This window comes from Podarcis erhardii (genome assembly GCF_964252035.2).
Source record: "Podarcis erhardii genome assembly, chromosome: 1".
NCBI classification, from domain to species: Eukaryota; Metazoa; Chordata; class Lepidosauria; order Squamata; family Lacertidae; genus Podarcis; species Podarcis erhardii.
Genome location: NC_138497.1, coordinates 44,008,715 through 44,032,861, shown reverse-complemented (window position 1 = coordinate 44,032,861; position 24,147 = coordinate 44,008,715). Strand labels below are relative to the sequence as shown.

General features: G+C 41.4%; 1 protein-coding gene and 2 long non-coding RNA genes across 4 annotated transcripts in view; 2 read left to right on the top strand and 1 right to left on the bottom strand.

Annotated features, from left to right (window-relative positions):
* Positions 1-49: 49 nt before the first annotated feature.
* On the top strand, positions 50-13,651 carry OIP5 (Opa interacting protein 5). Of its 2 annotated transcripts, XM_081866152.1 has the most exons (5): positions 74-410; positions 1,620-1,686; positions 2,670-2,789; positions 5,004-5,085; positions 6,868-13,651. In XM_081866152.1, the coding sequence occupies exons 1-5, from the start codon at positions 137-139 to the stop codon at positions 7,024-7,026; spliced, it is 702 nt and encodes a 233-aa protein (XP_081722278.1). In that variant the 5' UTR covers positions 74-136; the 3' UTR covers positions 7,027-13,651. The 2 variants fall into 2 exon arrangements, with proteins under 2 accessions (XP_081722279.1, XP_081722278.1); XM_081866153.1 differs by lacking the exon at positions 2,670-2,789 and having other exon boundaries at positions 50-410.
* LOC309344802 lies at positions 8,244-24,015 on the bottom strand. Its single transcript, XR_014157884.1, has 4 exons — positions 23,861-24,015; positions 18,041-18,147; positions 17,482-17,549; positions 8,244-16,587 (listed from the first exon to the last, which is right to left on the bottom strand). It is a non-coding gene; the product is annotated as an uncharacterized lncRNA (long non-coding RNA).
* The window catches only part of LOC309345111, a 20,174-nt gene continuing 17,485 nt past the window's right edge, over positions 21,459-24,147 (top strand). Inside the window, exon 1 of the long non-coding RNA XR_014158006.1 lies at positions 21,459-23,783. This is a non-coding gene — a long non-coding RNA (uncharacterized lncRNA). The remainder of the gene's footprint in view (positions 23,784-24,147) is intronic.

The following is a 24,147-nucleotide window of genomic DNA, read 5'->3' as shown; positions in this document are numbered from 1 at the left end:
GATTGGTTGGGGAAAGCTTGAGGAGTAAGAGCGGCACCCAATCGGAGGGGGAAGACCTGCTAGCGTCATGAGGGACTGCCCCAATAGGCCCCCCCAGGGGGTGGGGACTAGGTTTGAAAAGTTGGCGGGAAGCAACATGGCCGTGCGGCGGCAGCTGGAGCTTTTCTTCCAGGAGCCCCGACTGGGAGGCGTGATCAGAGTGGATCGGGCGGAACCCGGGACGAAGAGCTGCCGCCATGGTCAGCAAAGCGCAAAGCCTCCGGAGAACCCCGGGGAGTGGGTTCCGGGCTCCCGGAGTCTCAGGCTGGAGGACTGCGTGCTCTACCAGTGCCGCGGTTGCCGCTCGGTGCTGGGCGACTCGCTGCATCTCTGCGCCCAGGAGGAGAAGCTCCGCCTTCTCGTTTGCTTCAGTGAGTGGGTCGCACTCTTTTGAGTGTTGGGTTGGCAGCCTCGGAGCGAAAAGGGAAGGGCGCTTTCTTTTCTTTAGAAAAAGAAAAGGCGCGAACTTTCGAGCTACACCGGGCTCTTCATCAATCAGGCTGCACAAATGTTCAAATAAATACACGCAGGATTGTTTTCGCACGTGGCAATGTACACGGGTTATCATGACGCCTGTTACATTCGTGTAGGGGTCGTGCGAAGCTCAAAACATGGAATTTAAAAGATTGGAGCCGATGGTCTCAATCCGCCCCCGCCACTTGAAAAATGTTGGTGGTCGTGGCTCATGATTTCTGTTATGTCTTCTGCCATGTGCTGTTTGATTTTGATTGCTTTCATTTCTTATGTTGTATTTTCTTGTAATTCAAACTGAAATGTAATGCATAAGAAATAGAAGCGATAAAAATACATTTAAAAAACAAAAATGATGTAGTCCCATGAGACCTTGCCAGTAGATATATATATATAGAGAGAGAGAGAGACAGACAGACAGACAGACACCCTACAGGGGTTGGCCAAGCATGAATGTGGACCGCAGGCCATATATGACACTCCACTTGCCCTTATTCCCACCTCCATTCTGAGGCTGAGAAGGCCACATTCACATTCACACACTAAACCAGTTTAGTGTGATGTGAATAAGCTGTGGAGAGCCTTCTGTTGGGGTGATTCCCGCCTCTTCCCCTCATGTGGCATAGCCATGAGGAGTTCAGAAGCTTTCATTTCCAAACCAATAAACTGGTTAATCTTAATGAATGTTAAATAAATCAACATCAAGCCATGATCTAAATAATGGTGTGAATTCCAAAGTACAGCATTAATTTCTATCATAACAGGAATCCACTTTTGCAATCTTCAGTGAGAGTCCCTTTTCTACTATGATTTCTGAAAGTGACATTTTAAATTTAGGTCTTAGCTTGTGTAAAATGCTTCAGTAATTTAAATATGCCTGTAATAATATATATTAAACCTAAAGTGCATGTTGCAGTGATTCTAGCAGTAGATGTCTCTTATTTTTCAAGCATGAAGATAGTCTTGTTTCTATGAGATCTATTTGAATAATTTACAGGTGTATTAACAGGTCCCTGAATAAGTATTAAATGAAATAAAGTGTTTGAATGTAATGTATTGATGATTTCTTAGCTTTATTCAATCTGCAAAAGGTCTGCTTCTCTTTTCAGAGGTTACAAATGATGTTGTAGTGGAAGATAAATTGATGGTCTGCATTGAGGGAGACCTCAATGGATGGTGAGTTGTTTTTTTAATTAAAATTTACTACATCAGATGCTTAGAAGAGCAAGAATATCTTGGAACCATATGCCACCTTTTTGTTCTTTTTGCATGTGACTTGGGGAAGGTGGCTAATGAAATAAATAATACTTTATTTGCCAGACTTGTTTTTTTAGTACTTTTAAAAATAAAATGCCTGGCTTAAGTAAATGTTTATTTCATTCCCAGTGAGCATCCTTTGTCTCCGAGAAATGGCTCTTTTTGCATCTCTTCTTTCCTTTGTTTCCTGGGGCAGGTATCCTGGGGTCCTGGAAGAGTATAGATAAAGATCTGGGCAGAGAAGTGTTTCTGCCTTCTCTAGCTTTCTGACTGTGGAAACAATAAGATGTTATGAGAACCAGTGAAAGAAGAAATTCGGAAACATCCTGCTTGTTCCCCACCCCAATTTTGTGCCCTACCAGCTCCACAGAGCTTTTGATTTGGTTTTTCATCCACCTTGGATTCTCCCACCACTGCCCCCATAGGACTTCTTTGTAATATTTGGGATGAATGCAGCATCTTTTGTTTAAGGATGCATATTCTGTAGTAAGGAAACCATGCTGCATTCTTATCACTAGGAATATGTTCATACAGGCTTTTGCAACACCCTCTCCCCTGTAAACTTGGAAGCTATATACCATGCATAGGCAAACTCGGCCCTCCAGATGTTTTTGGCCTACAACTCCCATGATCCCTAGCTAGCAGGACCAGTGGTCAGGGATGATGGGAATTGTAGTCCCAAAACATCTGGAGGGCCGAGTTTGCCTATGCCTGCTATCTACTAATGGAAAGATGCATACTTCTAAAAAGTTACCGTACTTTAAATTTGGTTTTTATAACTGAATAATTCTGGATTTTCTAGGGCAAATTCCAAAAATGTTTCTTATGGTGGCTGAAGCCCCTAGTTTGGTCATAAAGCAGATTATGCAATGCTGACTTCACACCTGGTCTTTTCCCCCTAGCACCTACAACATGTTGTACTGTCGAGAATGTAAAGCGGGAGTAGGTTTCAGACTCTATTGTTCAAAACCTCTGGCTCACCTGCGAGGCTTCTTTTGCCTTTTGAAGGACAACATCATATGGTTAGTATCCAGATGCATATTGAACTGATCAGATGGTTAAGTCATGCGGATAAACTCCAGTAAAACGAAGGGTAACAAACTGACACATACAAGACATCCTGTATAAGTTTATACATGAAGGTTTCATAAAAAGGCATGCAAAAGATTAAAAAAGGCTTTTCCAAAAGAGATACTGGCTGATGGCATCATTTGTAGACACTATGCTGTGGTAGTTACAGCAGCACAACATGTAGCTAATGTTTGGGTAGAAGCAGGCGTTTATACAACTGAAAATAACTATTCCAATAGTAACACCTTGCTGTTATGAGAGCTGATCTAAAACTAATTTTCCAGTGGGATACAAGTTTAGGAGATTTATTCAATTAGCCACTGGAAAGTACCATTCATATTTTCTTGATCTTAAGGGCGACTTCACTTAATTGTCCCACCACCACCACCTTTTTATCCCATCACCTCTACAAAGAGCTCAGGGGACTACTTCCCTTCCAGTTTAGATTCCCAACAGCCCAGTATTATATGGTTAGTGGGAAGTACAGGTCCAAAGTCACCCAGTGAGCTTCATGGCTGACCTGGGATTTGAATAGCCTTGCTATTACACTAAACAATGATCATGCAGTCTTGTGTTTTGACTTGTGAATGAGAAACCGTAATGTCACAGCTCAAGACGATGCTTTTCAGTGGATGACAGTGGATTGGCTGTTTAAGTATTACTTCATGATAAGGCATTGACCTTTGAATATGCTGTGTGAAAGGGCTTAAAACTGGCTATAAAATAGAAGTGATCTATGACCACAAAAGTTTAGCCTACTTGAGGAAGGGACAGGAGAGGTGAGAAGTTATTTTCTTGAAAATAAAATAAGTGTTGTATATTGAATAATTAGGTCAGGGGTCTGCAACCTTTAAGACAAAAAGAGCCACTTGGACCCGTTTCCAAAGGGGAAAAAAAAAACGGGGAGCCACAAAACAAGCCAAATGTAAATAACCACACATTCCTCCCCTTCCCTCATTCTCTCTCTTTTCCCTGAGTCTATTTCAGATAGCAAAGAGGGGTATGGTACCTCTCATATCCATTTTTTGCAAAGCACCATGTGCATAGAGGGCATTATACAAATTAATACATAGGAAAGTGTCTGTCCCTCCCTGCAGTTCAACTCCCTCTCTTTTTACTAACAGCACATATCCATTCCTTCTGCTGGTGCAACTTTCTCATCATTTCTACATAGCAGCATTTATAAACCAGTGCCAGAGAAACTGGGTGAAAGGAAGGTGAGAGGGAAGAGATATGAATATTTATGTGTGTATATGTATACATACATACACCTACACAATTACAGGTTTGAAGCCAACTTAAAATAAAAAGAGCTGGTAAGCAAAGGAATCTGTGGTGCTTTCCATGGGATCCGGGGACATGTCAGCTAATACTCTTCCCTTTCTTCTTCATTTGCTTGTCTCTGCAACAAATCTCGAGGGGGAAGGGAGAAGGGCAGGAATTGCATAGGCACGAGAGAACGGGGAAATCCCGCATGCAGGATTTTGGTGCCTAACAGCCCCCCCCCTCTGCAATTGCTCTTGTGCTCCCCCGCCTCTCCTGCTGGCTACCTCTGGACCCCCTCCTCGTCACTGACGTAATTCACCCCTTCGAAAGGGGCGAAAGGGAGCGCGCCTGCATGTGGATGCGCCTGTGTGTGGCCGGCAGTGGCAGTGGCAGCCGCATCCACCTGAGGGGAGAACATGCCTCTGCGCCCTGGCACACCTTCCTGCCGCTGCCCTCCTCCTCTTCTTCCTCGCTCCCTGCACCATGAGGGAAGAGGCACCCCGGAGCCGCGGCAAAGGTGTAAAAGAGCCACATGCGGCTCCGGAGCCGCGGGTTGCCGACCCCTGAATTAGGTCCTTCAAAATACATTGTTACGAATCTGAAATGTACTGCAGTATGAGATTGTGGAAACCTATTAATTTCAGGAAATTATATCACAAGTTAGGATATAATCAGTGAAATCAGGATGTTGGCAAAATACTATTAAATGGTTATTATTCATAATCTTCATTTTTGAATATTTAGATTTCTCTTGCTGGAGTAGACAAAATGTTGAAAAAAGTGAACACAATATTCTGAAAAATTGCAATATAAATTATGTTTATCTTCTCCTTTATTCATACATTCCTATGACTGATCAGCTAATTTCAAAATGTATTGTCTTTTAACCTATTTTTCAGTTACTTGTTAAAAACTAAAACGACAACTGAAGCCTCAAAGATGACCTGTCCTCCTGTGAGCCTAAAGGAACAAGTACAGAAAGTAAGTGTTCTTCTGTTTTTGTGTTGGTTAACTGTTTTCCCCTTCTCACAGGAGAACTGGGCAGATAAAAATGTGACTAAATGTACAAAAATATGTACCATTACAAAACATGTTAAGTGCTCTTATCAGCTTTGCAACCCTTGCAACAGAGAGCGTCTAGTGAACTTTTTTTAGGCTGCTATCCTAATCCCATTCACCTGGGAGTATAAGGCCCACTGAATTCACTGATTCAATATGACTTACTTATGAGCAGACATAGATAGAATTGTGCTGATAGTCTTTGACAGGGCAGAATTTAAACCTGGGTTTCTCTTATAGACTGTTGCACAATATACTAGACTGAGGTTTAAAAGGAGTAGTCAGAGCAGTCTTTCAGACATTTATGGAACATAGAAACATAGGCTCTTCTCTAGTAATAATAATGGGCACAAACTGTTTTGAGGCTTGGCAAATGAAAGGCAACCCTCCAAGTCTGTGAAATAGAAAAAATAGCTCCCAGGCACACTTAGCCAACACCGGTTGTTCTTTTAAGCACATGGTTGTATGAAAATAGGATGCTCTAGTTAGTTTCCAGAAAACATTTATACTTTAAACTAGTAAATATTAACATTTTTCAGTTTAAGTTATAAATATTTTCTGGAAACTAACTACAGCATCCTGTTTTTACAAACAAGCTTTTCAAAACAAGCAGTCCATAAAATTGAGCTTAATGCAGTCCTTTGCTCATTTAAACCAAAGAGCACATGAACACATTTGGCAGCTGAATGCCAAAGGCAAATATGGTATACTCTTACTAATACGATATTCAGTGTGTGTGTCCTCACTTTATCTGAGACAAATAGGAGCTGTTCCAGCTTGACTTTCCTGTGCCACTCGAGGAAACAGGAGAATTCCTGTGCTATAAAAGAGGAGTCCACAGCACGGCTTCTTCCTGCATTAATGTTGCCCCAGTTCTGGTAGGAACTGCATTGTGGACTCCTCTCACATATTCTGAGGCTTCTGCCATTACCCAAATGCCAAATGAAATAGCTGCCGCAGTGGATCCTGTGCAGCTTGGGGAGGTTTGGAACAGGCCCTGTACAGCTTCATCATTTCTTTAGATCAAGAACTGTTTAAATCAGGGATGAGCAACCTTTGGCCATGCTAGCAAACAGCTATGGTAGGCCATAGGGGACCGATCTGAGTTTAAATCTTCCCAAGTATGACTAGATGTCAGACTGCACAGCTGACAGTACTGGCTTTCATCTGAGGCCAGTGAGGTGGGCTAAAAGGTGAGGAGCAAGTGGAACCAAATTTGCACATGACAAACTGTCTTACACGGTTTTTGAAATATTGGTTGTCAGCATGCTGGGTTCATGCCAATCAAGTTTGGAGAGTTATCATGAAAGAGCGCTCAGCTGCCCTAGTCACTTTCCCAAGATACATGAGAGAGACCCTGAAGAAGGTCTTCTGCTTGTGCACTGGCGTTCCCCCCTCCTTCCCCTGTGCCCTCTATAATTGGGTCAAGGGGGTGTTTGGCCGAGAGAACACCTGAAACAGGTAAAGGAGATTGATTCATCTAGCAAGCCCAAATGCTTGACCTGACAGAATAGCCTTGGTGCAATGTTGATTTTCTCCCACACCTTTAATAGAGATGCCTCTCAAATGCATAGTTACAAGGTGTGTCACTGGACTTAAAATATTGGACAATTTTTTGTTCTCACTGACAAAGATTTGGCTGATATAATTGGTTTTCTGCATCACTTCGTTTTATCTAATCTTGGCGATTATTATTTTTTGTAGTTAAAGGAGAGCCTTGTTTTAGCGCACATACGGATAGAACGGTTGATTGAGAAACTCGAAGAAAGAAACCAGCAGAAGTTGATGTCTGAAAAGCAGGTCTACAAAGTAAGACTACATGGCCAAGCATCTGGGGGAACAAGGAAGAAGTTGAACAACTAACTGGTAGAATTTCTGCAGTCACATATCTGCATTTGGCTGTGATAAACATGAGGTTGTAACTTGTCTTCACACAACCACTGTTTTGGTTGTACAGTATTTGAAAATGGCAGTGTGTCTTGGACTGGCAAATGGATTACACAAAGCATATGAACTGCTATATTTTTATATGTGCACACATAGTTCTGCCTGGATTTTTTTGGAATTGTTACATCTGTTAATACTATCCTAAACTATACAGTGAATGCATTTTCAGCCTCTGTTTAGAGGAAATGTACAGCTTGTTCAGTTTTGTTGGCTTCAATTCAGCATTTTATTTTAAATTTGGCTTGAGACAGTTCGGTCTACCCAATAACCTGTTGTGTAAACTAAAAGTGTCAATTTAAAAACTATTAAAATTTCATCAAATTTGAACTCTTAACTGTAACACCAGTTGAATTCTATGCTAACAGGGTTTTTAAAATGCTGCCTAAACTACCAAAGATGGAGCATAAGTTAGGAAACTTGTACAGATGTGAGGCAGCCTACATATCTGTATCTCTTATAAACTTTATGAATTGCTTCCTATGAAACATCTCAAAGCAATTTAACAATAAAAACAATTTCAAGTCCAATGTAAGAATGTGCATTCCAGTGCTGTTTAAATGGTGTAAACACAAATTTGACAGAATGGACTGACCGGTTAGCTTATATTTGATGGCGCTGCTTTCCTATTCATTTCACCACCTGATAAGTTTTCAGAAAAAAACTTAAAGCCCTGTACAATGGTACCTCGGGTTAAGTACTTAACTCGTTACAGAGGTCCGTTCTTAACCTGAAGCACCACTTTAGCTAATGGCGCCCCCTGCTGCGCCACCAGAGCACAATTTTGGTTCTCATCCTGAAGCAAAGTTCTTAACTCAAGGTAATATTTCTGGGTTAGTGGAGTCTGTAACCTGAAGTGTCTAACCTGAAGCGTATGTAACCCGAGGTACCACTGTATTGGGAAGAGGAGGGAGAAGAGGCACTGCAAAACACATGGCAACCGATCACATTGTTGAGAAATACATGAGAGTATGAAGTGGCTCAGATGTGCTAAAAAGCTGCTGGGGTTTCACAGCAATCATATAAGTTTGCAATGATTAAACATCTTCTGCTCCACAATGAAGGCAAACTGAAATATGTGAACCTACATTTCTATTGTTTCAAGAGTTCGTCCTAGAAGAAATGACACAATGGCATTTTAAGTGCATTCTCAGCCCATGCTGCTTTATTGCTAAAAAAATTGTATACAGGTGCAGAGTTTCCAGGTTCAGTTTTGAACAATTATTGTTTACAGTGTCAAAATAATAATTTTAACACCCTCTTTCCCTCCCCAAAAGATGCATAGATATAAAAGCAAGCTGCCTTTTGGAAATCTTCAGATATATACAGGGGTAGATTTGTGGTATTTGTTACATAATTGTGCAATGGGAGTAAATAGTTTGCAGTGGCATATACCTTCCTTGTCTGTTCTGCTTGTTCAAGTGAGTTAACAAAATGTAAGCCTACTTCTAAAATTTATACAATGTTTCTGTACATTTCCCCAGACTCTAGCTTTCACAATCCTTTTATTATGATCAGTTATCCTATGCATTTCCAAAGACAATCTTTTCTTTGCTCTGAAAGAAGAAATTAATTAGCAGAGACCTAAATCACAACCTACAAGAGGGACAGAGTTCGGGGAAAACAATTCAATGATACAATACTATGGAGTCTTTTCATGTTAACATGAAATCAGAGGGGAAGTCAAACTGATGTCATTAAAAGCCTTCACTCACGTCTCCAATATTCTTACATCTATTTGGCAGCTACTAATTACCGAGACTGGCAATGTAAAAAATATGGCCTCTATAACAAGCTTAAAACAAATGATTGGGAAAATAACCACTAACATAAAATGCAGATTTGCCATAACAAATCCTTTTTCAGATCTATGAGAAAGCAAACTTTGATATGAAGAAGTATTTGTAACTTGCTCTGCAGAAACTAGTATAGCCATAATCTAGTTAAGGAACTTTAAACTCAGTGTTTATTTTAAGCAGCACCTTCACATTAGGAAAATAATTTTCTAGTCCAAGGGCTATGCTTCTACCATCCTCTACTTAATATTTAATATGTATTCGGCATATATATTCTACCATTAAATGCACCCACTTTTTACTTTTTTTGTTAACTAAACCAATAATTTTTATGGGGGTGCCATTTACTCTCGAGTCTAGTTAGCAAGCTCCACTCCTACTTAGCAAGCTTGAACTTGCTTTGTGTCTAAGGCAAAACTTTGCCATTTTCAGATTAGTTATTGTAAGGTGTATTAATGCTGGTCTGAAACCAGTTCATCTTGGTATAGCTGCCTAACAAGGTGAGAGATACCTGGCGAGGAGAACCTGTCATTTAAACTCAATACCTGAAGAGTAAAGACTGCTTAATGATTTCATCCACCTAAATTCTCATTTATTTGCAGCCAACAGGTTGTGATCCAGGTTCCTTCCTTCTTGTTACCTGAAAATTCCTACTACATACAACATTTTGCTATTGCCCTATTTGGGGTTCATCTAGTGCCTTCTCTGTACTCTGAAACTCTGCACCTTTTTTATTTGTACAATTGCCGCAGCCAAGACACCCATCTTACCACCAACCATGCTCATATTATGTAGGCTCAAGGGAACACAATGAACCTGGTAAGAGGTCAAAAGGGCTCATTCTGCTAATTTTTCTTTCAAATACACAGTTTTGGTGTCATGCTTCTCTTATTTGTACATTCTGCCTCCTTTAAAGAGACAGAATGTTCTCTAAAATCAAAATCTGAGAATCAAAGCAGTAAGTTCAACCTATTGGTATATTAGTTCCTATTGCTTCATTATGTATAAATGCATATATCAATTTACTGGTAATAACTATAACACTAGACATCTTAATCATGCATAATTAGAATACTACCTCTATAAAAGACTTGGTTTGTGAGCCTATGTGCTTGTGCCATTGTCAATTTTCCATGTATGTTTTCCATACTTGAGTTTCACAACCTCATCTGCCTTCCAAGGGTTTGTCAAAGATGGCAGAGGACAGATGAGTTGCAACTATTTAGATGCTAAACTCTGTGGAATGTTCATTGTGCTGTAATTAGGGAAAGTTGACAATTCCATCTAAAACCAACTAGCAAGTGATCAAACTCGAATGCTTTCATCCTGCCCCCCCCTTCAGATAGAACCAATTTCCAGCTCTAAACCTGCTTTCTTCTCATCTAGTTATGTAGGAAATCTTCACCTTGGGGCATTCTCCCCTGCCCCATCACAGGACATATTCTCATTCTCTAGTATTTTGTTTTCCACATTCCTGTCATAAGAGTCCTTTCATACAAATGAGTTCTTTGTTCAGCAGAGACCCTACTAAGCTTTTATTCCTGCAGTCTTTGGGGAGCACCACTTAGCTGGCCATTCCTCTACATTTCAAGGCAGGGAGAACTCATTGCCTTTCTGTGTACAGGGTGAGGGCATAAACTCCTTGTCCTTCCTCCACCCCCACCCTCAATCTTCAAGTACTTAATAAAGCATGGTACAAAAATTCAGTTCAGCTTAGGCCTCCAAATCCTGTTGCAAAGATCCAACGCTACCACTTGCAAACTTACCATCTATATCCTGGAAGCCTGTTTGGAAAATACATTTATTGGCACCCATGTATTGTGCTTGGACTTCTACTGCTCAATATTTACTGTTCTTCAAAGTGCAAAGCAAGAATAAAAGGTCTAAAAGGGAGAAGTCAAGTAAGGGGGATTTTATCGTAAAAACTAGTGCACATGTAGAATAGAGACAGACTATTAAAAAAGAGCCCCCTGCAACCATTCATAAAGAATGGCACCAATATACTTAGAATGAAATCCTGTTCTCCACTGATAGAATAAAGGCTGTTAAGAGAATAAATGGAAGGCAAGGTGGTGGTGGGGGAACCACACGTATACCCCAAGTGCTGCTTATGTGCCATGAAGAGCCACTTCATAGAAAGATCTTTCCCCTCATTAACTGCTTATGGAAACAAATTTCAGTGCTAAACCTTCAGGAGTTTAAATACCACAGCTACTGAGGTGCAAACTGCTTAAGTGCAATTTGTTGAAGCCGCCTCTCACAGGTGTCCTCCAGTTGTTTTGGATGTGCTGCTGGGGTTGATGGGACCTACAGCACAAAGCATCTGGAGGGCACTAGGCTGGCAAAGGCTGCTCTGGAGAGTAACAGAACCCCTCATTTCTATAGATCTAGGCAGCAAAGCTCTCCATTATGAGGTTATGCAAGATAGCCAAGCATCTTCAAACAGTTAACCACATCCTAAATGTTTCTGACTAAGCACTACAACAGCAAATCCTGCATGTATGAAGCTCACACACTCATCCAGATACCAAGCTAAAAAGTTCATTATTTATTAAATTGGGTAGCAGCAGCACTATGTCAGTCAAGCACCAGTTTTGCAAATTGAAAAGTATCTGCAAACCAGCAACTCAAAATTAATTTAGAGCAAAGCAAGTCCTACTGGTGGCATAGCCGTGATATGCCTTTCAGATTCTGCCAGTTTGCTCAGAATGGTTAACAAAGTGCAAATTTCCTTAGCCCTAGAATCATGTTTGTTTGAAAACAGTAAAAAGTGCCTTGTATATTTTGTGATGTGAACAAAATAGTCACAGGTTTTTGTTGACTATTTTTTCACATATAAAGGACAGTCTCCTTGATTCAGATTTCAAACATTATTTTGGAAACCATTCATAAAGCTCATATTACAGTATGAATATATAGGGGTCGTTCTGTACAGAATATATATCAATTCTACTTTTAAAATATGGACTTCTTCCATCCACTTGAACAGGTGGCTGTGTTAATCAGACTGATGATAGATACTGGCTATCCTCTGGCCATATTCTGCTTATGGAAGGCTCTTTAGTACAGTGGAGCCATCAGTGGAAAAAGGGTTGAGGCACTCTTCAGTGAGTCCTCCTTCCCACTCAAATCTGACCTGGAGAATTGGTGGGCCCTTTGGAACAGTATGGGCAGCTGTTGAGGGGAGGGGAACTACCCAAAATAGCCTTGATCCCTATTCAAAAGCCTTCTATTGGCAGACACACACCAGCTGGGATATAACTCCTTGCAATTAAGGAAAACAATAAAGGTAAAGCCTTCAAGTATACATCCCAACCTTGTAGATAAATCTGTTCTACTTCAGCTGTATCCTGTTTAAGGCAGAGTTACATATTAGGCTTACAGTTTACATGGTCTTACATGCATACTAGGTTAGTGCAAGCTGCATTTTAAAGAGGTATGAACTGCACTCTAGAGTGGTGAGGGTAAAAGATTGCCAGGCATACCCATCTAGAATAGAAGCTTCCAAACTCAAAAGTAGCTTTTATAATTAAGAGTGAAACCACGTAACAGGCGTACAAGTTTTTTAAAGGTTTTTTAAAGAGAAAAATAACATTTTCAGGAGACACAACACTTGCTAGGTGCTAAGATGCTTTGTACCTTGCCAACATTCCTCAAAAATTTGACACATCTAACCAGCTTTAGGTAATGGCAACAAGTTTCCACAATCAAATCTAAATTGCATGTTTAGGTTGAACCTGGCCCTGTTCACAGTCTCTGAAGAGTTCCCTTTCACACCAGAAGTTCAACTACATGCTATCTATTGACAAGGAGGACAGGGGTTCATCCACTTTCTCATGCACACTGCATCTTTAGCCCATGACCACAACAAGTTTCTGCCCTACTTGCATCAATTGGGGGGGGGGGAGCTATGCAGGAGTTTTAAACAGGCTCCTCAATAAAGCATTCAAGTGCCAACTTCCTTTGAGGAATTTCCTAACATTTTAAAGAGAAACTCATCATGTCAGGCAACTCCCTGCAACACAGAGCACCACAAACCTATTTGGTTAGTACTATTTATTCTACTATACAATACTTGCTAATGCAAGTAGTTCCTATTACATGCAAACAGTTATTGCTACTAAAGTTCTATTGATTAAGTCATCTTATGGCTTTATTTGCATCAGGGATTCTTTCCCCCTACATACTGTGCTATTTTGCATTCCAGTTTCAGAGGTATTTTTCCATCAATTGATTCTCCCAAGCACTAAAAACTATTTCATTCAATGGGACAGATACATTTCTTTCCAACAGAACCTTGGCTGAGCTCAGGTCCTCACTGCTCATTTGTAAACAACCCACCTTCCCAAATTTCAAGGGAGAATAGGCAGAGACCTTTAAACATAGATCTCTTGTGTTGTGGTTAATTAACTGTTTCCTATGATTTTTTAGCCAATGGTAAACCAAAACCAGAAATATTTTTTTCCTCACCAAGGTGGCCATTTACAGACAAGACCAAGAAAAAGATGCAGTATCCTCTTTAAGCTACAAGTAGTTGTTTTCTAAAAACAAAATCACAGCAGTCCAGACTACAGGATCTGCACAGAAAAATCAGGTACCTGAATTGCTGATCTCACTTATTTGAACTAAAAGCAAATTGATAATATAAGCAGGGAGACATCTTAGTGACCCAAATAGTTGTACTGTAAAGATTAAAAAAATTTTAAAACAGCAAACTCCTTCAGGTGCTTTCTATGGAAGTAGAAAAATGAGAATCATTTGCTTTCAAAAATGAATACTACCAATCTTGAATAGCAGTAGCAGTGTTATTATTTGTAATTTAGTCATTTTTTCAACTTGATAGATGATGTGCTGCTCTAACATAAGGGTACTTATGAGCAAATATGCAACTAGTGGGTAACTGAGTAAAAGTTTATAGGCTCTTCTGAATGGAGAACAGTCATATATGAAGGGACATTTTATGAGAACATGTTGTGGCAAAGATTAGCCTTATGCACACTTAAATCTGTGAAACTTCTTAGTCCAAGAGATCAGTGAATTTTCCCATTGCAGCAAAATATTATTTGCTCAAAAAAGGATTTGTTAAGGACTGTTTCAACTGTAGTTTCCTTGAGGTGCACTTCTACCTGCTTACAGATTCAAGATCCATGCACTCCTCATGCTACTGATTTTATTCACCAATATATGCTATCATTGCCTAGAAAGGACACTGCATCCTTAGCCCATGACCATAATCTTGTCAGTTTCTTATGAATTACACCATCAGCCTTGTTAATTTGTCACTCTGAAATTGTAAAAAAAGTACTACTAGGCTCATGCACTGATCCTAACATGGCACTACAGTTTTGCTACAAAGCACTAATGCTTATGGAACTATACACATCTCAAAATGGAAGACATTGGTGATTTTGTTGTTCTCAAACAACTTGTAACATTTTGTCCACAAGTATTAAAATATATTTATATGTATATATTATACTATTGCACGTGCCCGGTATTTGTTTTTCATAAGGGAAAGATTTCCTGCCAACATGAACAGATGCAGATAAAAATGTAAAATAAAAAGATTAAGGCAGTATTGCCTTGACACAGTACTTTTAAGATGCTACAGGAGAAGTACTACAAACGGGTTTCTTGGGCCATGTACAGCACTCGTTTCTCCAAGATTTTAAACTGAGTCCTCATGTAGTCAGGGGGAGCTTGAGGGAAAGGGATGGGGGAGTTGTTCTTTGCTGGAATTTTGTGCAACTGATATGGCCACTTTCTCTTATATCTATCCTGACAATTTAGGGAAACTAAACATTTTCACTCTGGGCCAGCATATTCTTTTACAAATTAAATCTGAGAGAAGTACGTAGGGAAGACAACATAAAGTCTACCGACATAGAAGCAAATCATCACTACACTTGATGTCTTCTGTATTTTCAGTTCCAGAATGAGAGAATGTTTCACTAAGAAGCCTAACCCTATATCTAAAATCCCAATAAATTAAAGAGGAATTCCTGTTCAGAATAACCTAGAAGGAAATCCGACACCTTTAATTTCTGGACTTCTATTTGAATTAGGATTTAAGTATACTTCAAAGCCAATCTAAATAACCATGACAATTTCCCCCCAGCAAGCTGACCCAAGTCATAAATCTGATTATGTTTAGCAGTTATAAATATTTACCTGTTTGATAATCTTCTATTGAACATTCCATTTTAAAAAACTGATTTGAATTAAGGAAAGCATCTGAATAAGCTTTCCTAAGTATTTATGTGAATCTTTTATTATATAAAAGGAACATAAGATTAAGTGATGAGCAAATACCAGTATTTAGCTTGGGATGCTCCTTTCAAAACTATTAAATACCCCAAACAGCTGCTGTTTTCCATCACAGGAAATATTGCCATTGCTACCTCACACCAGACATCAAGTAGCACTAAAAATGTTGATAACCAAGACTGGCCATTATAACATGCACTCCCATTTTTTTACCCAGATTGAAAATATTTTGAAGCCATTGGCAGATTTTAAACTCACATTTTCAGTAAGACTGAAGGTGCAGTGCTGAGGGCTTCAGCATAAGGAAGCGGGGGAGACTTTTCTAAAACCAGGAATCAATCTACCCTCGCAAAGTGTGGCTAATAATCAGCTATTATTCCATGCTAAAGAAAATGTCCTATATGAATCATGTGCAATTGAGACAAAGCATCTTTTGTAAACATGTTAGAAACAGAATTTCCACCTTAACTTTCAGTGACCCACAGAATTAGTGAAGAAGCCCTTTCTGAGCATGTGTTGTCTTTGTTCATCCAACTGGTGGGAAATTTCACATATATTTTACACTATCAGTTGGTGCCTTTGGGTAAAAGCTTGGAGAAAGGTATTATTCCTTTTGTTGCTGAATTCCCTAAGAAGACTGAGGATACCATGTAAAACCCAGTGCTCCTGGGTTTGGTTTCAAGATTTCAACCCCTTGGGAAGGATCTTGCTAGAAAAGCAGCAACTGACAGGATCACCTCTCCTTTCCAGCAATTATGTAAATTTATATATGCAAGTTTTGTTTTTTAATAGTCTACTCAAAACAGTGAACAAAATTACTAAATGCTACTGTGCTTCAACTGCTTCACATAATGGCATCAAGATGGACACCTATAAATTGGCTCCTTTTAAAAGGAGAAAAATTCCAACAGGGCAATTTCGCAAGCTGTTTTTTTTTTCCTTCTTAAGAAGGTATTTCTCATTTTAAGTACACCTGTATATCCTTTTATTTCTGCACAATATTTTCTTTAAAGGTTTGTGTAACAAGTTCCAAGGATATATCAATTTGCTCGCTTCTCTAAATGCTATGTTGAGAGTAGGCAGTTATTTTACCAAGGTAGTTTGAAAGGGGGGAAATGCCAATCAAATTAGGGTTATGCCTCTATCTATATGCAAAATCATTTATAGAGTGCAAAAACTCTGAACAAAAAGTTTGCATGTTTCAGTGAAATGTCAGCCATTAATTTCAGTTGCTCTGAAAGGACAGTAGTATTTTTTCTATAATACAGGCGTTACATCTCCAATTCAGGTTAAGGAGTGGAGCAGAAAATAAGCAGTGCTTCTTCATTTTCCCTCATGGAGATAAAGGAGGGAGTTTTCTTCACCAGAAGCCGTCAAAGCTCCTTTAGCAGCCTGTGTTGGGTCAACAGGAAAGGACCTGGAAACATACACACACAAATTAGCTAATTAAAAGAGAAAGTAATTTCACTCTAAATTAAGTTGAAACTGACTTCACATATACATTTTATGGGAACTTTGGAACTTTTAAATATTTGGAGGAATTGTTTTACAGGTGAATTACAGTGCCTGTGACGCGCCCCCCCCCAATGGTATTCCAAGCAGTTCTTATTCTGGGACCCCTCAGGTTTCACACACCAAGAACAGATCCTGATTGCTGTGGCCAATGCTATATACCATTATGAGCAGTACTAGAAGTCTACCTGGTACATCATTCAAGATGTATGAAATAAGCCTATTTCAGGGATAAGTGCTAATTAATTCAAATATTGCAATGGAATAAAAAGATTGCCAGAGAAAGAAAACTTCAGAGAATAAGCAGAAACTGTGAGCAGTTTCAATTTCAATACAGCACACTTAGACTATGAGTCGGTTTCATGTCATGAGGGGAAATGGGAGACCCAGCTTCCTTCCCCCCTTGTCGGATGACTCCAGAGAGGGTTGGCAGGCTCATCCTGCTAAGATGGAGAAAGGGGGGAGCACAGAAAGGCAGACTGATGGAAGAAAAAAGAAGAAAATCTGGGTTGCCATTCTCCCATGCATTCATCTAGTGAGAGAGAGTGATAACTGTCAACCTGCAGTCCAGCTGGCAGGAAGTGAATTTGGAGAGACGCCGCCAAGCCCGCTTAGGTAACCGAGCAGGGCAGTGTAAACACATCCAAGACTTCTCCTCTGCTGGAAAAAAGCTTTCAAGTGGGTAGTGGAAAACACCCAGATACTTTTATCCAACTTTATACATTTATAGATTTCTATCCAAGGACCTGAAATAATTTCTGTCAATTCAGCTTAACACCACCTTTCCATATTTACTTACTGTTGCATAAGACTACTGTAATTTTCTGACTCCTGATTCTTTGACTGCAACCACAAGAATGTTTTCCCCTGTGTAAGAAAAGATTGAGAGCTTTTAAAAATCATACATCAGTCAAGCAAGATCATAAAAAGCTAACTTTCATGGGTGGTGTCTTTATTCTGGAAGGGGTTATTTATAGTTATTGGTTTTAGAACTGCATGAGAAGGGAGTTGTCAGCAAAACTACTAAGTTTCTTAGTAAAAACTCCAAATGGTATGCTCTCATCTGAACCAAGAACAGTAAGCCCACAACTTACCTGGGGGTTATGTTCCAGGAATTGTGCCTAAAACCAAAAGCATGTATAGTCAAAACACATTGGGTGCAATTGCCAAAGTCTTTTTTCTTGGATATGCATCTCCTTTTACTTATTTTTATTATTTTGCCAAATAGTAAAGCTTAATGCACACTAGTTAAATGTGTGTAAGTTGCAGACTTAATGTATAACATAAACACTATTCCTAGGATGGTAGGCCGCAAACGGCTTTCATATTATCCAAAGAAGGGTTAAACCAACACTTACCTTTTGCTTTATGGCTGCAGAAACTCTTTATCACCAGAAAGTCTTGCCTTTAGCTTTCTGATAATTTTCTTATTCTGACTGCCAATCAAGATGGTGCATGCATGGACCTATGGCACACAACAGGAAAGAAACTCAAATTCAGGCCACAGGAAAAAAAATGTATCACATGTTCCTCTTCTTATCCTAAGATACTGGGTTTCCTAGTATTGAAAAAAGTCTCCACCCAGGGCTTTTCTTCTAGGAAAAGAGGTGCCGGAACTTGTTGAGCTTTTCTTAGGGGAGTGCCCAGCCAAAGTTGGTGACCATTGGGGGGGGGCTCTCTTCTTTGCCCGCTCACCGCACTGCTGATGCGCCTGAGACTGTGCCACTCACAGCCTCAGTTGCTCAGCCCTGAGCAGCGTGCCCCCGTGCTGCAATGCTACAGAGGTGCCGGAACACACCAAATAGGTGCCAGAACCCGTATAAATCATGATGACAATGCACAGCCTGCTAGTATAACAGACAATGTCCTTTCAAGATGAGGCATAAATTAACTAATAAATTTTGTCTTAAGGAATAAATAGAATTGCTCATTGTAATCAATGGGATTATGTAGATGCAATGCTAACTATGCCACAAGAAGCTGACTTGCACACTCCTGTTCTCATCCTGCCCCTGGCAAATGTGACACAACTACGTAGAAGCTTCTAATCATGATTAGTGGCAAACCATGATTTACAACAGTCTCTAAAACCCAACAAGTATGCACACCACTTCTGAAATGTACAGCATCTGAAAGGTACAGGCGAATCCCAAACGCTTGGGGACATGTGCACAGGAGCTACCAGTTGATTTTGCCTTCCTGGTACCTTTCCACTGTTTGCTTGGAGTTACAATTCCTTCTTTGGACCTTGTCTTTATTGCTCCATACAGTGGTAGCGGGCTGTGTAAAGCATGAAAGAGCTCTTATCTTCAAGCCAATGCATTTAACATCAGGGTATAATTCATCAAGATCATATTTGCCTAGCCTTCACTGAGCAGTCAGAAATGCAATACTCAAATGAATGCATTTTTCATTCAGAGCCTCTGCATTTCTTCAACAGCTTATAACAGTGCAGTCATAACTAAAGAAGCACAAAGGGTTACATTTCCCTCCAATTACTATCTAATCAAGTAATATGCAATTCTCGGGAAAAGAATGGAGTGTTTCAAATAGAGAAGATCAGAAAATCTGCAGTTTCTAATTAAATTTCAAAGGGAAGGACTACACTCGGGTCTTAAGAATGCAAAGCTGACAAGTCTAGCAGTAGAATGATGGATCACCTGTGAGCAGGGGTGCTCATCATACAATTAAACACACACACATATACCCGGTACACACAAACAGCAGCATTCTGGTGCTTATTCACTTTCTGCAATACACAATATTTTTAAAGGCAAAGAAGTGTGAGCACCTTTAGAAATTTCTAGCCATTTAAGATGGTCTTTAAATTCTCATAGCATCTTGCACTCTGAATTTTCATTAACTACTCAAGAAATTTTTAAAGCATATTTAAATTCTCTGACAATTCTCATGATAAAGTACAGTAACTGAAATGCTGAGCTACTTAACTAATAAGAAAGTAGGAAGGTGAGAGTTGGAGAACTTGGCTGCTATACATACTACTTTCGGTTCTAGTCACCTCTCCACATATCTGAGAGTATTTTCATAACAAAATAATGCAAGATTTTCCAGTGACATGATGGAATTATACCCAACTCACATGAAAACCTGTGGAAGGTGAAGATGCAAGTCAAGGTATTGAAACTGTAATGCAAGATTTAAAAATAGGTTTGTTTTTGAAATCACTGCTACATTCACAAAGCAGGTTGTCTACTCACCCAATCAATAATATAAATCCCCTTCGCCCTGAACAGCAACACTGAAATGTTTAATGTATTAATGCATTATCATGATGTTAACATGGCATTATGTAAAGCTTGGAGGAAGGGGGTGCCCAGGACTATTTTGTGATGCAAATCAATTTCCCAGAACAGTGGTTCTTCATTTACAGAATTTTGTCATCAATAAGACGAAGGCCAAAAAAGAATCTGAAACTCTATCTCCCTACTCCATTCAGCAAAATATAAACTGGAAGCTATGTTTTAAAATAATCACTTTGCACTGAGCAGCTATGATGATTCTAGTACCAAGCAGTTTTATTCTGCTTTCTTAAAATAGTAAATAAAACCAATGAAGTGAATGATAGTAAAATGTAATTACTTATAAAAGGTACTTTGGCAGTACTCAACAGTAAAGGGCTGTTATAGGAATTGAAATTTCTGTACTTCATCTAATTTAAAGCAAGATCTAATAATGGAACAGCACCGCTGAGACTCAAGTGCAATGGCTGTAATATCAGTATAACGTAATATTCCATTCTTCTAGATTCAGGTAGGTAGCTGTGTTGGTCTGACACAGTCAAAATATATATATATAAATTGTCCAGTAGCACCTTAGAGAGCCAGTGTGGTGTAGTGGTTAAGAGCGGTAGTCTTGTAATCTGGGGAACCGGGTTCGAGTCTCCGCTCCTCCACATGCAGCTGCTGGGTGACCTTGGGCCAGTCACACTTCTGTGAAGTCTCTCAGCCCCACTCACCTCACAGAGTGTTTGTTGTGGGGGAGGAAGGGAAAGGAGAATGTTAGCCGCTTTGAGACTCCTGAAGGGGAGTGAAAGGCGGGATATCAAATCCAAACTCTTCTTCTTCTTCTTCAACTAAGTTTGTTCTTGGTATAAGCTTTCATGTGCATGCATACTTCTTCAGATACCTGTTCAAAGATTGCATTTTCCTCTGAAAGTCTGTGGTGTCACTGACGTAGCTAGGAGCACTGATGGCATACGGTTTCAGAACAAAGTCCATATATCCAGAAGTGTGCATGCACATGAAAGCTTATACCAAGAACAAACTCAGTTGGTCTCTAAGGTGCTACTGGACATATATATATATATATATATATATAAAATATCCCATAGCCTTGGATCAAGGCCCAATCTCAACACAGCAAGCACCAGCTCTGCAAAATGGTATCTGTGTCATGCCAGCAAAGGTGACAAGAAGATGGAGATAGACTTAGGAAAGGATCAGCAGTTTTAGAATTTTAGTCCCATTAGTGTCAGAAAAGCCATAAAAATGCATTGCTTTGCTTTATGAAATGAATTAGCAATTATCTGTCAAATAAGGCAGTTTCAAAGCTGGAATTATTTTTTTCCAGGGGAAATGTCTATATCGCTAACACCCAAGTTTTGGGGTTGCCAAAATAACAGTTTTTAGTGCTTTCATCTTTTCCATGTATTTCGCAGTGTCCTTGCCAGAAGCTGGGGTTTGTATTTGTGTTGAGTGCTGGTGCCTGAAGCAGTCGCTTAGCTGGGGGGGCACTTACTTGGGGGTGGCATGCTGGAGCCCAAGGTGACACCCAAATCCAGGCACCCCAGAGCGCAGTGCAGACCAGGGCAGTGCTTGCAGGGTGCCAAGCTGCTGCAACCCCCACAGCCGCCGGAGGGCAGCTGAGAAGGATGCAACTGGCACGAGCTGGCCCCACGAGTGGTGCCAGGCCCACAGCGCACCTGAGCCATGGTGTCTTGGGTGCCTGCAGACACCGTGCCACCCCAAAAAGCACTGTGGGACTGGCCTCTGCCCACCGCCTCCCTCTCAATTACCCTCCAGTTGAGGGGGAAGCATTGGGCAGACTTCCTGCAGGCTCTGCGCTGCTTGAAAGAGCAATGCGGGCCTGCAGGACGCCTGAGCAGAACGTAATACCTCAGGCGCTGGGATTCTGGCTTTGTGCCCTGCTCACCCTGCCCCGCTATGCACAACGCCCAAGTGGCTAGTTACGCCACTGGCTTGAAGGCACTTGGGGGACCTTCAAACAGTGGCACCCAACTGGCTACTCTCCCCATCCACCCTTCTCTTGGGAAAGGCAGGTGGGGTACGTTGTGCACCACTGTGTGAAAGGCTTGCATGCCTTGGCTACATTACCATCAGGCCCTTCCCTTGGGAGGGTGCTTGACTTGTTGCTTGAAGGTTTGGGACATTTTCAAGCAGTGACAGCAACCTGGCATTCTTTCCACTAGTTCTTCCCCTGGGAAAGGCTTGAAAGGGGCTTGGCTCATAGAGAAGGGGGCTGGCAAGTACAGTTTTTGACTCTGCCAGTAAAGCTCGCCAAAAATGATAGACCCTTACTTGGGGCAATTTGAATTAGACCTCCATTTCTTCACATCTGTCTCTTTTCCATTCAAAGACATTTTGGCAGCTGTATAAATAGAATCTCCTAAGTATGCAATTTAAAAAAAAAAAAATTCTGCAGTATCTACTTCAATAAGATGCAGCTGCTCTTTGTCTATATAGCAAAGAATACAGTGCATACAAATTAATGCATTCAGAATGCACTCCAGCCATCTGCTGAAGCTCACCAGCAATTTTACATGAGATCTGCCAGCTTGTTCACAGTGTATGTTTCAATGTTTTTTCCAAAGCTAGTCATAATTTATTACTTCATTGCAGATGGGCTCCTATTTCTTGACTTCTTTAAGAAAACAGCTGATCTGTCACTCTTGCTTCTATGTGTTACTTATTAAAAACAGAACTGTAAGAAGCAAATAAGACCCACGGTTGTTTTTCTTTAAAAAAAACAACAAAATTCACAGAAAAAGTAATTAATAATGGAAATAAATATGTCCACTTATACGAGTATGGAAACAGGACAGGTGAAGCCTTCCTAATCCCCACAAAAACATATGGCTTGCTCTATTTCTGATACACACAACATGAAAGCTGTGATGTGCAAGACAAGGGAAAATGGGAGTTGAATCAACAAGAGATACAGCTCTCACAGGAGCCAACTTCTGGGGGCTTTGGACCCCACAATAAAATATTTGAGGGGTCCGGGGCCCCACAAAGTTGATGGGCATCGGCATTCAAATAGCGTGTGGGAAATGCGTCATGTGATCGATTATGTGGGGCCCCTGGTCCTGGTCCCCACGATATTTTATTCAAGTTGGCACCTCTGTCAGCTCAAGGAAGAAAAGGGGGCACATAATCGGCCCTGCGCAGTAAGGACGACTAGAGGCCGGGCTAGTCTGCTGCAGGCACGACGAATTCCAGCCTTCCCTCGAAAAACACAGGAGCTACAGAGGACCCCCCTGGAAAATGCGCACCGACCCCCAACCCACTTCTCAACACTGGAAAGAAGGCAGGAGATGGTTTCGCCACTGGGACACCCAGCGAGGCCCAAGTGCCCGCAGCAATGCCTCGCCAACCCCACCCGCTCGAGAACTAGGGAGGCGGTGTGCCTTGTCTCTCTCTTTCTCGGCCGCTGCACAGCGCCGGGTGCCTGGAGCACCTCGCCCGTGCAGGGCCTCACCAGCAAGCCCTCGCTCCCTGCCAGCTTTGGGGAGGCAGGGAAAAGGGGAAAGGAGGAGATCGCCCTGGCTTGGCCACCGAGGCCACGCAGCGATTCCCGACCCCCTCGTTCCAGGCGTAGCCCGCTTACAAGTTTGCGGCTCTGGAGGCAGAGAAAAGCGAGCTGCTTCCACCCTCACAAACCCCGGACGACGAGGAGGAAGGAGGCCCCTTATGAGGTAAAAGGCCAGAACTGAGGCAATAAGCTCCGGACACCAGAACTTGTCTCTCTCCAGCGGCACAGAACCGGGACGGGCACGTAAAGAGAGAGCAGGTTCCGGCCGGCTCAACAGACGGGCTTCGCCAAGTGAGCTCCAGGCTCCAGGTTGGTTTTTTCTGTCCAGCAGGTCCTCGTGCCCATGAACCTTCCCCACGGAAGCCCCTGAGCCCGCCATGTCTTACCTCAGTTAAGGCCTCAGGGCCGCAGCCCACGGCGCTCTCCTTCCTTCCCCCCTCACTCCGCCATCTTCCCCTCCTTACTTCGAGCGCCCAATGGGAGGCCGGCGCAGGGCGACGCAGCGGCCGTTCTACAGAACGCGGGTTCCACCGAGTGGGCCGCTCTCCTGTCACTCACTTCTCCGCTTTGGGCTGCCATTGGGTAGCCTGCCCCCAAACGGCTGGACACGGAGAGGCGATTGGCCAACCGCGATGTGGTATACGCCTTCCTCCTCGCGAGTCCTATCGCCGCG